Below are 13,073 nucleotides of genomic sequence, written 5' to 3'. Positions count from 1 at the left end.
TGTTTGTATTATGTTTGTGTACATGAATTCCTACCTTTGATGTCTGGGCCTCCTCCACTAGTTTGACTATCTGGCTGAGCGTGGTCTCTGCCCCTACATGTGTGGCTTCCACTAGTAGAGCTCCATGAGCGTTGATAGAGCCTGCAATCACCAAACTGCCTGGTTTCTTAATGACTGGCATTGGCTCCCCTGCAATGACAAATAGACTTTCAGTTAGGATTTTCTGATTCTTACTCATCAGGCAGCTTCGGACCTTTGAACCAATATAATGCCCGTATAAATAATAAACATGACAGATCACAAGGAAAATGCAGAAGGTGAAGCCAGAAATCAAAAATCATACTTTGAGCAGTCATACTCACTCGCATATGAAAAATTTAAGTTGTGGTTACCCAAAAATTAACATTTTGCCATTCTTTAGCTACTCTTTTGTTCATCTTCGGAACACGAATGAAGATATTTTAATGAAATCTGAGAGATTTCAGTCCGCCTGTTGAAAGTCTATTCACCTAAAACTGTGATGTTTCAGAAATGTTCATCAAGAGATTGTAAAGTAAATCCGTATTAATTGAGTGGTTAAGTCCAAGTCTTCTGAATAGACATGATCGCTATATAAAATATATCGATATAAAAGCTAAATCCACAACCTGCTTGACGCACGAAAACAAGCAAGAACGAGCTTCCATGACCAAATTTGAATAATCATTGTTTGCTGACAAACCGCCAAAGTTTTGGGTGAATAGACTTTCAATGGAGGAACAGAAATCGCTGCGATTTCATCAAACATATTTTAATTTGTGTTCTGAAGATGAATACAAGTATTATGAATTGGAATGACACATTGGGGGTGAACTTACCATTTGATTTTTCACAAAAGATGATTTGTGTACTTCTTATGTTAAAACACTTTCTCCTTTCCCAGCTTAATATTCAAAGACAACTATAAGCAAACTGCACCTTTAAATTAAAATCACAATAATGACATTTCAAATCACTGGGAAAGCCTACCAAGTATGTACTATGACACTGTTTACAAATGTTGACAGATTTAACATCCTAAACCACACAAACCCCCACTGACTCAGTCAAAGTCTTACCAGTGATAAGGGACTCGTCTGCCATAGACGTTCCCGCAATGACCTTTCCGTCAACAGGGAACTTCCCCCCTGGAGTCACCTTTACCACGTCACCTCTCTGCACCAGCTCCACAGATACCTGCTCTTCTCTGACACATGACAGGAAATTGGCAGTTTAGTCATGTATACGTCTTATGCAACGCAGCACACACATCAATCAATACCGTTCAGTATTCTGAGGATCTTCTAGATCTTTTGAAATTCATTTATGCCAGGGGTGCTCAATCCTGCTCCTGTTGCCTCGCACTTACAGCAGTGCTGGTGCAGTGATGCAGTTTATTCTGCATTTTTCTTGCTTTTCACAACAAATTATTTGTAAACGAGGAAGTTATTTTAATATAGCATCATATAAATAATGTTCTATTATATATAGCATATACTCAAGGCAGTTTCGTTTATATAGCATTTTTCACAATGGATGTTGTTTCAAAATAGCTTTAGAGAATATATTGCAGTAATACGAAATGTTTAATGAGCAGCAAAACTTCACATTACCATGATTTCTAAAGGGTCATGTGACACTGAAGACTGGAGTAATGATGCTGAAAATTCAACTTTGCCACCACAGGAATAAATTACATTAAAAAAAATAAATAAATAAATAAATAAATAAAAAATAAAAATAAATAAATAAATAAATAAATATATATATATATATATATATATATATATATATATATATTAATAATATTTCAAAACATTACTGTATTTATTGTATTTTTGATCAAATAAATGCAGCCTTGGGGAGAAGAGACTTCTTTCAAAAACACTTCTTTTTAACTTTGTGTAATGGTATAAATCGTAGCTTTCGTTGTATTATTTTCATTTTAAGATAAATAAATGTAAACGTTAATATATATTTAAAAGAAAACAGGTTTCAAAATGCAGAGTATGGTATGTTTCATTTGTGAGCGATGCTCAATATTCGTTTTGATGATAATTAAATGTGCTGTAAAGGACTGGCTTTTGAAATATCACACATACATCTCTCAACTACCAGGCTGGAAGATGTCATGAAATGTCCTGGGAAATCATACCTGTCTTTGTGACAGCCCTCTGTCAAAAAAAAATTTGCTTATTTTTGTCAGAAATGCTCTCTACCTGTCAATCATTTTGTGTGTTCGGGTTTGCTGGCATGTCCTTGGAGGATAGGGTTTTGGAGAGAGAAACTTATCACAGGAGTGAAGGTGTTCATTTTGACAACACTAAATTTAAAGTGCCCCTAATATGCTATTTTAAAGTTTCTTAGACACAGTTTTATGTAATAGCGGCCCAACAGCTCATTTACAGTAGTATTTCAGTAAGACAGTAATAATGTGAGTCAGCCAGTTAGACAGAGACTGAATATGAAACACAATGCGCAATATGCTAATGTTTCATCTTGACGTCTCAACGGAACGTCAAGCTTGTGATTAATTAAAAAACTAGTAGTTTTATCGACTCTTACTTTAAGAGATATTAACTTTATATACGGTGCACTTTCAGATTTAAAACTTTGCCGGATATTTTCATTCACTTAGAACTATTTTACACACTACATGAAAGGTATTTTTCAAAAATCCATAATAGGGGCACTTAAACACATCTACTGTGAATAAGGTTGATATCAAAATATCATGAAAAAACAAAGATGGCACATCGTGTCAAAAAGGTTGCTGTCCTACTTGAAGTATCTAATTCACTAATGAGCTCAATGAGCACCCCTGAAATATGGTTAAGCTTTTAGTTTAGCTAAAAGCTCATATAATGACTTTTGTAAAGAGTGAACTGAACCTGATGATGGTGTTGTCTCGGCCCAGGGACACTATAGTGGCATCTGTGGCCTGTAGTGACATGAGTTTAGCCAGAGCCTCAGAAGTTTTACTCTGGAAAGGACAAAATAAAGGCAACAATCATGTGTTTTTATCTCATTCAGGCAAGAATACTGCTCAAATGGTAAGCTCACTAAAATAGATATAGTCCGACCATTTAACCACTTACATTTTCTGTTCACAAAGACTACTGCATCATTAAACATGATTACATGCACATCAATAAGCCGATAACTCCCAAAATTCAGCTTTTTTATTTTACCACGTGTTGTCCTGGTTTACATGCAAACCAATAACCCAGCAACAAGTAATATATTACTTATATTATACTCTCATGCAGTTATGAATGCAAAAATTACTGCACAAGTCATTTATATAATTTCTTAGGTCAAGAAAGAGTTGGCAATTTGGAATATATTTCCTCCTGCCCGACCAAGAAACGCTCACTCTGTGAGGACGAGTTTCTGTCACAAACTGCCGGGTGAAATCAGGGTAAGGGGGAAAAATCTCTAAAATCTGTCGATTGGTTTATGCTTGATCTTACTCCGGTAAACAAAAACGGGTTATTGCGTTTACATGACCACAAATTATCATCTTTTTATGAATAATCGTGTAAAGAACATGCATGTAAAAACAGTATTTGAATTCATTTTTAGCTGCCGGATTCTTATATTGGTATAGTCTATTTCAGACAAACATAGTTCCCTTTCGGGGAACTCGAGCTGCGTCGAAACGCTGTGAGAACGCCTCTGCGTTAATGCGTCGTGAAGCGCCTGTAGAACCATTCCATCGGAAAAAAGATCGATCGTCGGCGTGATGACGTCATCGACCGGAAGCTATAAAATGTCCGTGAAAACAAACAGGAACTAGCTTCTGAGCCTTCAGCAAGCGATCTGTGTGAACCTGTCTGTCTATTTGGTGTTTTTGTCTGTCTATTATCAGAGATTTTCCACCCTTTTTGTTAAATATTTCATATATATTAACAAAACAAAGAGAAAATAAAATAGATAGAGAATTATGGCGAGTGAAAGCAGTTTTAAGAGTTGTGTTCATCCCTGCCCACGTTACATCACGAGTGGGGATACACACTCTCTTTGTGTAGCCTGCTTGGGAGCGCAGCATGCCCAGGCAGCCCTCGAGGGGGCTGCTTGCGAGCACTGTGAGCGTATGCCACTGAGAACGCTGCGCTCCCGCCGGGCACTCTTTGAGGAGGGTGCCTCGGCTCGTGTTCCCCGCGGCTCTGGTCCCGCTGCCGCCGAGGCGGAGCAGAGGCTGCAGTCGTGGGGATCACAATTGGATGTTGCAGAGGGGTTAGAGACGGGCGCTGCCTTATCTCTGCCCTCACCTGCACCATCTAGCGGCTCTTCTCGGGGCATGGAAGCACGCATGGCGGTTTCTTCCCCCCCGAGAGAGTCGCCGGTGCTTCATCTGTCCAGCTCTGAGGAGGTGGACGTTGAAAGCATCGAGACTGAAGACTCGCCACTTCAGTCCCCTGCATGCGAGGAGCTCGTTGAGGTTCTGACGCGAGCGGTGGCCAGGCTTAACATCGACTGGCCAACCGAGAGATACGAGGCAGGAAGTAAACGTGCAAGTAAATTAGACGAGAGATTCCTGCCTTCTCGCGCTTCATAGCCTCAGCGGCGGGGCTTGCCGTTCTTTCACGACTTGCACACTGAGGTGGCAAGATCGTGGAAGAGACCGGCATCATACCGCGTTTTCAGCCCACAGACTTCGGTCTATAGTAACATCGCTGGGCTGAAACAGTATGGGTATGGGGCGATGCCAAAGGTTGAAGAGACGCTCGCGAGCCATCTCTCGCCTTCCTCGGCATCGTCCCTTAAAGCCCCGTCTTTGCCCACCAGACCTCTAAAAACAACGTCGGCGTTGGTGGGCAAAGCGTACTCGGCAGCGGGTCAGGCGGCTGCATGCCTGCACACTATGGCAATCGTGCAGGCATACCAGGCTGACCTGCTGAGGGATCTGGACAGTAGCGATGCAGTGGGGGGAGATATTATTACGGAACTTCGTTCTTCTGCCGATTTAGCTCTCCGGGCCACCAAAGAGACGGCCAGATGTGTGGGCCGCTCTATGGCAGCCCTGGTGGCCACGGAGAGGCACTTATGGTTGAACCCCACTGACATCAAAGAGAGGGAGAAAGCTTTTCTGCTGGATGCGCCACTTTCTCCTGGAGGCCTCTTCGGTGACGCAGTCCATACTGTCACCGAGAGGTTCCAGGAGTCCAAAAAGCAAGCTGCGGCGCTCAAGCAGTTTCTCCCTCTCAGGGTCCAGGTCCCTGGGGCTGCTGCTGACATCAAGCAGCCCAAGCCGAGTACGAGCGCCTCGCACAGGGCAAAACAAAAACAGAGCGTCGCCACCCGAACTCCCCCTCAGCGCGGGGACGAGGGGCGGCGCTCTCAGACGAGGCCTTCGAGGGGCAGGGCTGATCTGAGGACAGTCCTGATCGCCAAGAAGGCCTCGTCGAAGCGTTCCTAACGCTAGAAGCGCCAGGACGCTGAGGGTGGTTCCCCCCGTAGGGAAACGGTGTTTACCCCTGCCTACGGTACCCGTTTTCCCTGCGGCACCCTTTGGGGGCCGCGCTGCCAACCCCGCCGCAATGCCGGGGCGCAGTCGGTCTCCGCGGGCCACCTGAGGGTGGGCCGCCCCCTCCTCGGAGGGCAGGAGAAACAAAAGGACGCTGAGGGTAGTCCCCTCCGAAGGGAAACGGTGTTTACCTCTGCCTACGGTACCCGTTGTCCTGTAGCGCCCTCTGGGGGCCGCGCGGCCAACCCTGCCGCAATGACGGGGCGCAGGCGGTCCCCGCGGGCCACTCGAGGGTGGTCCGCTCCCCCTTCGGGGGGCTCCCGAGCAGTCAAGTCAGTCGTTCCCTGCCGGTCCGCCGCTTCAGGGCACTGTGCTTGTTGCTCAAAGTACACCAGAGGCCAGCCTCGAGAGGCTGGTTCCCTTAGTAGATTTTCTAGACGAGTGTAAACGTCAATTGAATATATCTCATTGGGTCCTGCAGCGGTGTCCTACCTACAGAGGTGGGCCCGGAGCAGGCTCTGGTAATGGTACAGGAAGTACAGACACTCCTGCAAAAAGGGGCTATAGAGAGGGTTTCCCCTCCCAGCAGGGAGTCTGGGTTTTACAGCCGTTACTTCATCGTGCCGAAGAAGGATGGGGCTTACGCCCGACATTAGCTTCCTTTCGGTCTAGCACTGTCACCCCGCACATTTACCAAGTGTGTGGATGCAGAACTGGCGCCGTTGCGTCTACAGGGCATCTGCATACTGAGGTATATCGACGACTGGCTGATTCTAGCGAATACAGAGCAGATGGCGGTTCAGCATCGAGATGCTGTTCTCGCGCATATGTCGAAGTTGGGGTTGAGGCTGAACGCCAAGAAGAGTGTGCTTTCTCCGGCTTAGAGAACCACTTTTCTAGGTGTGAACTGGGACTCTGTAATAATGCGGGCGCAATTATCGCCAACACGCATAGCATCGATCCTGGCAGCAGTCAAAGAACAGAAGCTAGGCCGGGCCGTCACTGTGAAACAGTTCCAGAAACTGTTAGGTCTCATGGCAGCAGCGTCCAATGTAATACCTCTTGGCCTACTGTACATGAGGCCACTGCAGTGGTGGCTCAAAACAAAGGGATTCTCCCTGAGGGGAAATCCGCTCCGCACGATCACAGTCACGCGGCGATGCCTACGTGCTCTGGTCATGTGGAAAAACCCGGGGTTTCTATCTCAGGGTCCCGTGTTAGGGGCTCATGTTCGTCGCGTAACGCTAACGACAGATGCCTCTCTCACGGGCTGGGGGGGCGACCATGAGTGGTCGCTCATCCCAGGGTCTATGGCAGGAACATCACTGGCACGTAAATCGGCTAGAGATGCTCGCAGTGTTTCTTGCATTGAAACAGTTCCTGCCCGACCTCAGGGGCCACCATGTGCAGACAACACATCGGTGGTCGTCTATATAAATCACCAGGGGGGTCTGAGGTCCCGTCCGTTGGACAAATTGGCACATCGGATCCTCCTGTGGGCCCAAGGGAAATTGCTGTCAGTCAGAGCAGTATATATCCCGGGGGTCCTGAATCAGGAAGCAGACAGCCTGTCGAGGCAGGGGCCGAGGCCCGGGGAATGGAGACTCCACCCAGAAGTGGTGGAGCTCCTATGGAAGGTATATGGGAGCTATTTGCTTCGGCAGAGAGTTCTCACTGCCCGCAGTGGTTTCTCTGACCCATCCAGCCCCGCTGGGGTTGGATGCCATGGTACAGGGGTGGCCGAGGCTACCTCTGTACGCCTTCCCCCCGATTGTCTTGCTTCCAGGAGTTCTGGAGAGGGTACGCCGGGACGGGGCCCAGGTACTTCTAGTGGCTCCGTACTGGCCGACCCGAGTATGGTTTTCGGACCTGATATCTTTCCTGGAAGGCTCTCCGATGGAGATTCCGACCAGGAGGGATCTACTCTCTCAGGCGGGCGGGAGATTCCTGCACCCACGCCCAGAGATGTGGAAACTGTGGGCCTGGCCTCTGAGGGGGCTAGGCTCATAGAGGAAGGTCTCTCGGCCGAGGTCGTAGAGACCATCCTTCACTCCAGAGCTCTGTCTACGAGGAAACTGTACGCTCTGAAAGGGAAACTTTTCTCAGCATGGTGCAGAGAACGCCAGTGGGACCCAGTTAACTGCCCGGTTGGTACAGTGCTGGAGTTTCTGCAGGCAAGGTTCTCGGCAGGGTTGACCCCCTCCACAATAAAGGCGTACGTGGCGGCCTTGGGTGCCTTCCACGTCCCTTTGGGTGGAGTGTCTTGGGAAGACACCCTCTGATTACACGTTTCCTCCGTGGCACTTTAAGGTTGAGGCCTGTTATGCACTCGAGGGTCCCAGCATGGGACTTAGCCATTTGGCTATTTCATCTCTCAAAAGAATCCCAGGCCGGGTTATGTCCCCAAGGTTCCTACGAGCCCACGGGGCCCCATTACTCTTCAAGCATTCTGTCCTCCTCCTTTCACGACGTCAGACCAGGAAGGATTAATCTGCTGTGCCCTGTTAGAGCACTAGATACTATGTCCACAGAGCTGCCCTGTGGAGGAAAACTGATCAGCTGTTTGTCTGTTTCGGGCCCCCTAAGAAGGGGCCCCAGTATCTAAGCAGAGGATGAGCAAGTGGGTGGTCGAGGCCATCTCACTTGCTTATGAGGCGGCCGGGCAGCAGTCTCCACTGGCTGTCCGGGCGCATTCAACCAGGGGTATGGCTGCTTCTAAAGCACTTTTGTCGGGGGCTTCCCTCCACGATATTTGCAAAGCGGCCGGATGGTCGTCTCCTTTAACCTTCGTCAGGTTCTACGAACTAGACCTGGCATCTACTGTTGGGGCACAGGTACTCTCGTAACCGTGTGCGCTTCGGCTTCACACATACGAGACACTTGGTCCTATGGCGTTGTGGGTATAAGCGTTCTCACAGCGTTTCGACGCAGCTCGAGTTCCCCGAAAGGGAACGTCTCAGGTTACGTATGTAACCCTAGTTCCCTGAGGGAACGAGACGCTGCGTCGCTTTGCCATACTCCCGGCGTGTCCGTGATCACTTACTTCAGGCTTTATCAGAAGTTAGTTCCTGTTTGTTTTCACGGACATTTTATAGCTTCCGGTCGATGACGTCATCACGCCGACCATCGATCTTTTTTCCGATGGAATGGTTCTACAGGCGCTTCACGACGCATTAACGCAGAGGCGTTCTCACAGCGTTTCGACGCAGCGTCTCGTTCCCTCAGGGAACTAGGGTTACATACGTAACCTGAGACGTTTTTGCCAAATAAGCAAATATTTAGCTTGTACTAAAACTAAAAAAACCTAGGTACAGTACAGACCTGCAAAGAACAATTCATTATTTCAGCATTTTTATGACATAATGATAGTCATTACGATATCTCTGTCACTGAATGCAGTACAGAAAAATTCCAGCCTCAGACATAGTAAACAGGAGGTCATAAACACTGATGCCCTAAAGCTGCATACATTCACATCCCACTAGAGAAACATAAATATTACGTAAATATATGTAACAAATCTATTAAATCATTTTTATTTTGTAATAAATGAAATGTAAAATGTAATGTAATATGTAATGTAATGTAAAAAGCACACAAAAAAACCTCAGTGTGCAGGCCAGTAATGTCATATATGGCCTTCATAACTTGCTAATAAATTAAGCTGTATGGGAAATGTCAAGATAAGAGTATATCAAAATTCAGTCAAAAGCTAATTTCCCCATAAGGGATATGAAAAAGTGTTGTAATGCAACCTAAACAAAGCCTAAACAAAGATATGGTAACATCTAAATGAACTGGCTTTATTAAAACTTTATTTAATAAGACTAACGCAAAATATATCATTATGACCAATTTATACTACATTAGAAATTGTTAAGGGTCAAATCACCTAGAATTATGTCTTTAATCCCCATTCTCGGTTTTGCCCAGAAAATCCCCAAATACATGCAATGAATTTTCCTACCTTTATGTGAACAAATAAAAAATATTCAACATTATAACATGCTTCAGATATCCTGACTCTCAGTTATAACACATTTACCATCGTCAGAAACAGCAACATTTTGTCACATCTAACTTTACTGTTCTAAAGAGTTAAAAATACAGAAAGACAGATTATTTGAGTTTACTTGAAGTTTCTTTACCTTAGCAACATGCTCCAGCCAGCGTCCTAGAGCAATAAACACAAAAAGCATCGGCGGTGTATCAAAGAAAGTTAGAGGACTCTGTTTGGCTCCTTCAATCATGGCCACGATCAGCACAACGAATGAATACACGTAGGCAATGGTGGTTGCCAAGACAATGAGCACATCCATATTGGCTACACCATGTCTTAGTGAACGGTACGCTTGTATGTAGAAGTAACGGCCACCTAGAAACTTAATGAGAATAAAGAAGAATAAAAAAAGAGTTAAATACTATTAAAAATAAAAACTAATATGCATGACCTTTATGTGATAATATTGATAGGAAAACATTATATATATATATATATATATATATATATATATATATATATATATATATATATATATATATATAAAATGCTTACGAAATCTGAACCACTAAACATCTAATCAATAATCAATACAACATCTGACTTATAATGGGTCTTTATTCACTAAACATGCACATTTGTTCATAAAATTTGTGCATGTTCCAGTCAGTCTCTGTAGTAGTGGTGGGGATTGTTCAGTTAATCTTTTTGCAGATTACATCCAGGCCAGTAGTTGGCGACAAGCAACTAAAATCATTCACTCAAACATAAAACATAAAAAAAATGCAGATTCATTCAGTAACTAATCTACTGAGTGATTAAAGGTATAGTTCACCCAAAAATAAAAATGTGATGTTTATCTGCTTACCCCCAAGGCATCCAAGATGTAGGTGTCTGTTTTTTTCAGTAGAACAAAAATTACGATTTTTAACTCCAACTGTTACCGCCGCATGTCAATCCTATGAGAGTCACTGTGAGAGTAAAAAACACACATATATACGAATCCATATTAAACCCTGTGGCTCGTGGCGACACATTGATGTCTTAAGACACGAAGCGATCAGTTTCTGACTAATCAGACTAATCTCATCTAGTATCCCCAATGCCATTACTTCCGTCAAGTAAGGCAGGGTGGCCAACTCTCACGCACTTGGTGTGAGACACGCTTTCAGGCTCTGTCACACGAGCCACAGCATTTAATATGGATTTGTATATCTGTGTTTTTTACTCTCATAGTGACTGTCATAGAAAACACCCCATTGACGTGCATTATATGGCAACGGTTGGAGTTAAAAATTAATTTGAGTTCATTTTCATTAAAATTTTCATTTTTGGTTGAACTATCCCACTTTGTTCCAAAGCTTTGTGTGCATTAATTTTTATTGGTGGAGTAGATATAATTTGGCAATATTGTGTCTAAAATGGAAATTACCCAATAGGAACTTGTGGTTTATTGACTAAAAGCAAATTTATAATGTTACAAAAGATTTATATTCCTGTTCTTTTGAACTTTATGTTCATCAAATAATGATCATGTGGCATTGAAGACAGGAGTAATGATGCTGAAAATTCACAGGAATAAAATCTTAAAATGTTGTTAAAATATATAAAAAAAATTATTATAATAGTATTTCCCGATATCAGCAACACAGCATAATTTTTAAGGAAACAGTAAAAAAAAAAACTTAACTGGTATATATATATATATATATATATATATATATATATATATATATATATATAAATATAAATATATATATATATATATATATATATATATATATATATATATATATATATATATATATATATATATATATATATATATATATATATATATATATATATATGTGCTTCCATACCTGAACAGGTGTGCAAAGCAGGAAGAAGGCCAAGTTAATAATGGAGAGACCAGGTAGGATATTCTGGTCCACAGGCATGGAACCACCATGCTCCTTATGGTGACTGTCCATCACCATCATGTAGATCATCAGACCCATCACTGGGATCCCAAACACCAAGCTGAACAGAAATGAATGCTTCCATCTGCAGGTACAGAGAAGTTTACACCATTATAAAAAGAAATACATAAACATAAAATACATAAACTTTATTTAAACTTAAAAAGGGTCTCTCACACACACACACACACACACACACACACACACACACACACACACACACACACGTTGAGTTTATATATTTTTATAGAGACCTCTAAACCTAGCCTGGATGCCAGCCAAACTCAGCCCCGCCCACAAGATTTGAGCTCGGGCAGTTCGGTCTGGATTTGATCCATAGAGTAGTGATTATGCCCGAAAAGAAACTTTTCGGAGCAATGACTGGTGTTTGGGGGATAAAATGTCACATTCCTGGGTCTATATATCACATAATAGTCGTTTCAACCCGCAGACATGGAAGACAACCCGCAGGGGGAAAAAAAACGTGGACTTGGCAACACAGTGCAGTTGAGTTCTGTTGACATTTGACAACTAACGTAATGCGTCGCTTCGTTGCTCTGATTAGTTGTTGGTCTATCCAATTGATGTCTTTCCTGGTTCGGTTGAAACACGCCCCATAATTACAGCCCAATGGAGCAGTTTCAGACTCATATTCTGACTAGAATTGAGTATGACCACGTCAGGCTACTCTAAACCTACCCATCAAAAAAACGTTTTGCATTTTTTAATTTTCAATGAACAAAATGTAGTGATTTATTAGTTGTTTTGAGCACTAAAAATTTCCCCACAAGGACTTTTTGGGGACATTTTGTAATATTGGGGTTAACAGGACTACACACAGTAGAGTTTAGATTCTCTGCCCGAGCCCGAACCCGAACCTGACCCGAACCGACCCGCGGGCCGGGTCGGGCTGAGATTTCCCTGCACTATCCTCGGGTCGGGTTGGGCCGGGCCCGTGATCAAGCGTTTTTTTTTTTTTTTTTTAATCATTAGCCTACTTTACTAGTCTAATTGGGTGGGCAGAAAGCTATGCTATAATCAGAAATTATATATATTTAGCAAAGTAAGAACTAATACAACAACTAAGAAACAAATGTGTAGGCTACAAAGCTGCACAAGTCAGGATTAGTGTAAAAATGCGTGTTAAACTCACAGCTCGAGCAGTGATGGAGCGCAGCATTATAAACAGAAACGCTCTGTGTCAAGAGCTGCTCGCGTCAACACTGCACTTTGCTTAATTAAATATCTTCGAATCGTTTCGTTTAAAAGTGGTCATTTAAAGCTTTCTATACGCATATTTCTCATGTCTGTGAGGCAAGTATAGCCTGCTGAGTTTCGGTTTATTAATGAGACGCGCGCTCCAGTGCATGAGGAATGAAAGCGATCACTCCCACGACTTCACCTCATAATTTTATTCTGCTATTTGCTTTTTATTTATTAAATCCAGGCAATTGGTCTAAGAAACCTTTTTTAAAATTAAGATACAATTTAAACAAAACGAAAAAAATTATTTCAACAAAACAAAACTTAATATTAAACTAAATATAACCACCAAAATCATTTCTGACCCACTCGCATCTTTTCACTTATCATAATCAGATGAAACATGTAAAAATAATATTAT

At 43.2% G+C, this 13,073-nt stretch overlaps 1 protein-coding gene across 1 annotated transcript in view; it reads right to left on the bottom strand.

Moving 5' to 3' along the window:
• atp7b (ATPase copper transporting beta) overlaps positions 1-13,073 on the bottom strand; it is a 39,430-nt gene that overhangs the window by 15,237 nt on the left and 11,120 nt on the right. Inside the window, exons 7-11 of the mRNA XM_067459111.1 lie at positions 11,351-11,534; positions 9,637-9,870; positions 2,910-3,001; positions 1,098-1,225; positions 35-189 (exon numbers count right to left, since the gene is read on the bottom strand). Of these exons, the coding sequence (XP_067315212.1) occupies positions 35-189; positions 1,098-1,225; positions 2,910-3,001; positions 9,637-9,870; positions 11,351-11,534 (793 nt within the window). The remainder of the gene's footprint in view (positions 1-34; positions 190-1,097; positions 1,226-2,909; positions 3,002-9,636; positions 9,871-11,350; positions 11,535-13,073) is intronic.

Source organism: Pseudorasbora parva, chromosome 12 (genome assembly GCF_024679245.1).
Source record: "Pseudorasbora parva isolate DD20220531a chromosome 12, ASM2467924v1, whole genome shotgun sequence".
Taxonomy (NCBI): Eukaryota; Metazoa; Chordata; class Actinopteri; order Cypriniformes; family Gobionidae; genus Pseudorasbora; species Pseudorasbora parva.
Note: the sequence above shows the minus strand (reverse complement) of the source record. Positions and strands in the feature narration are given on the sequence as shown.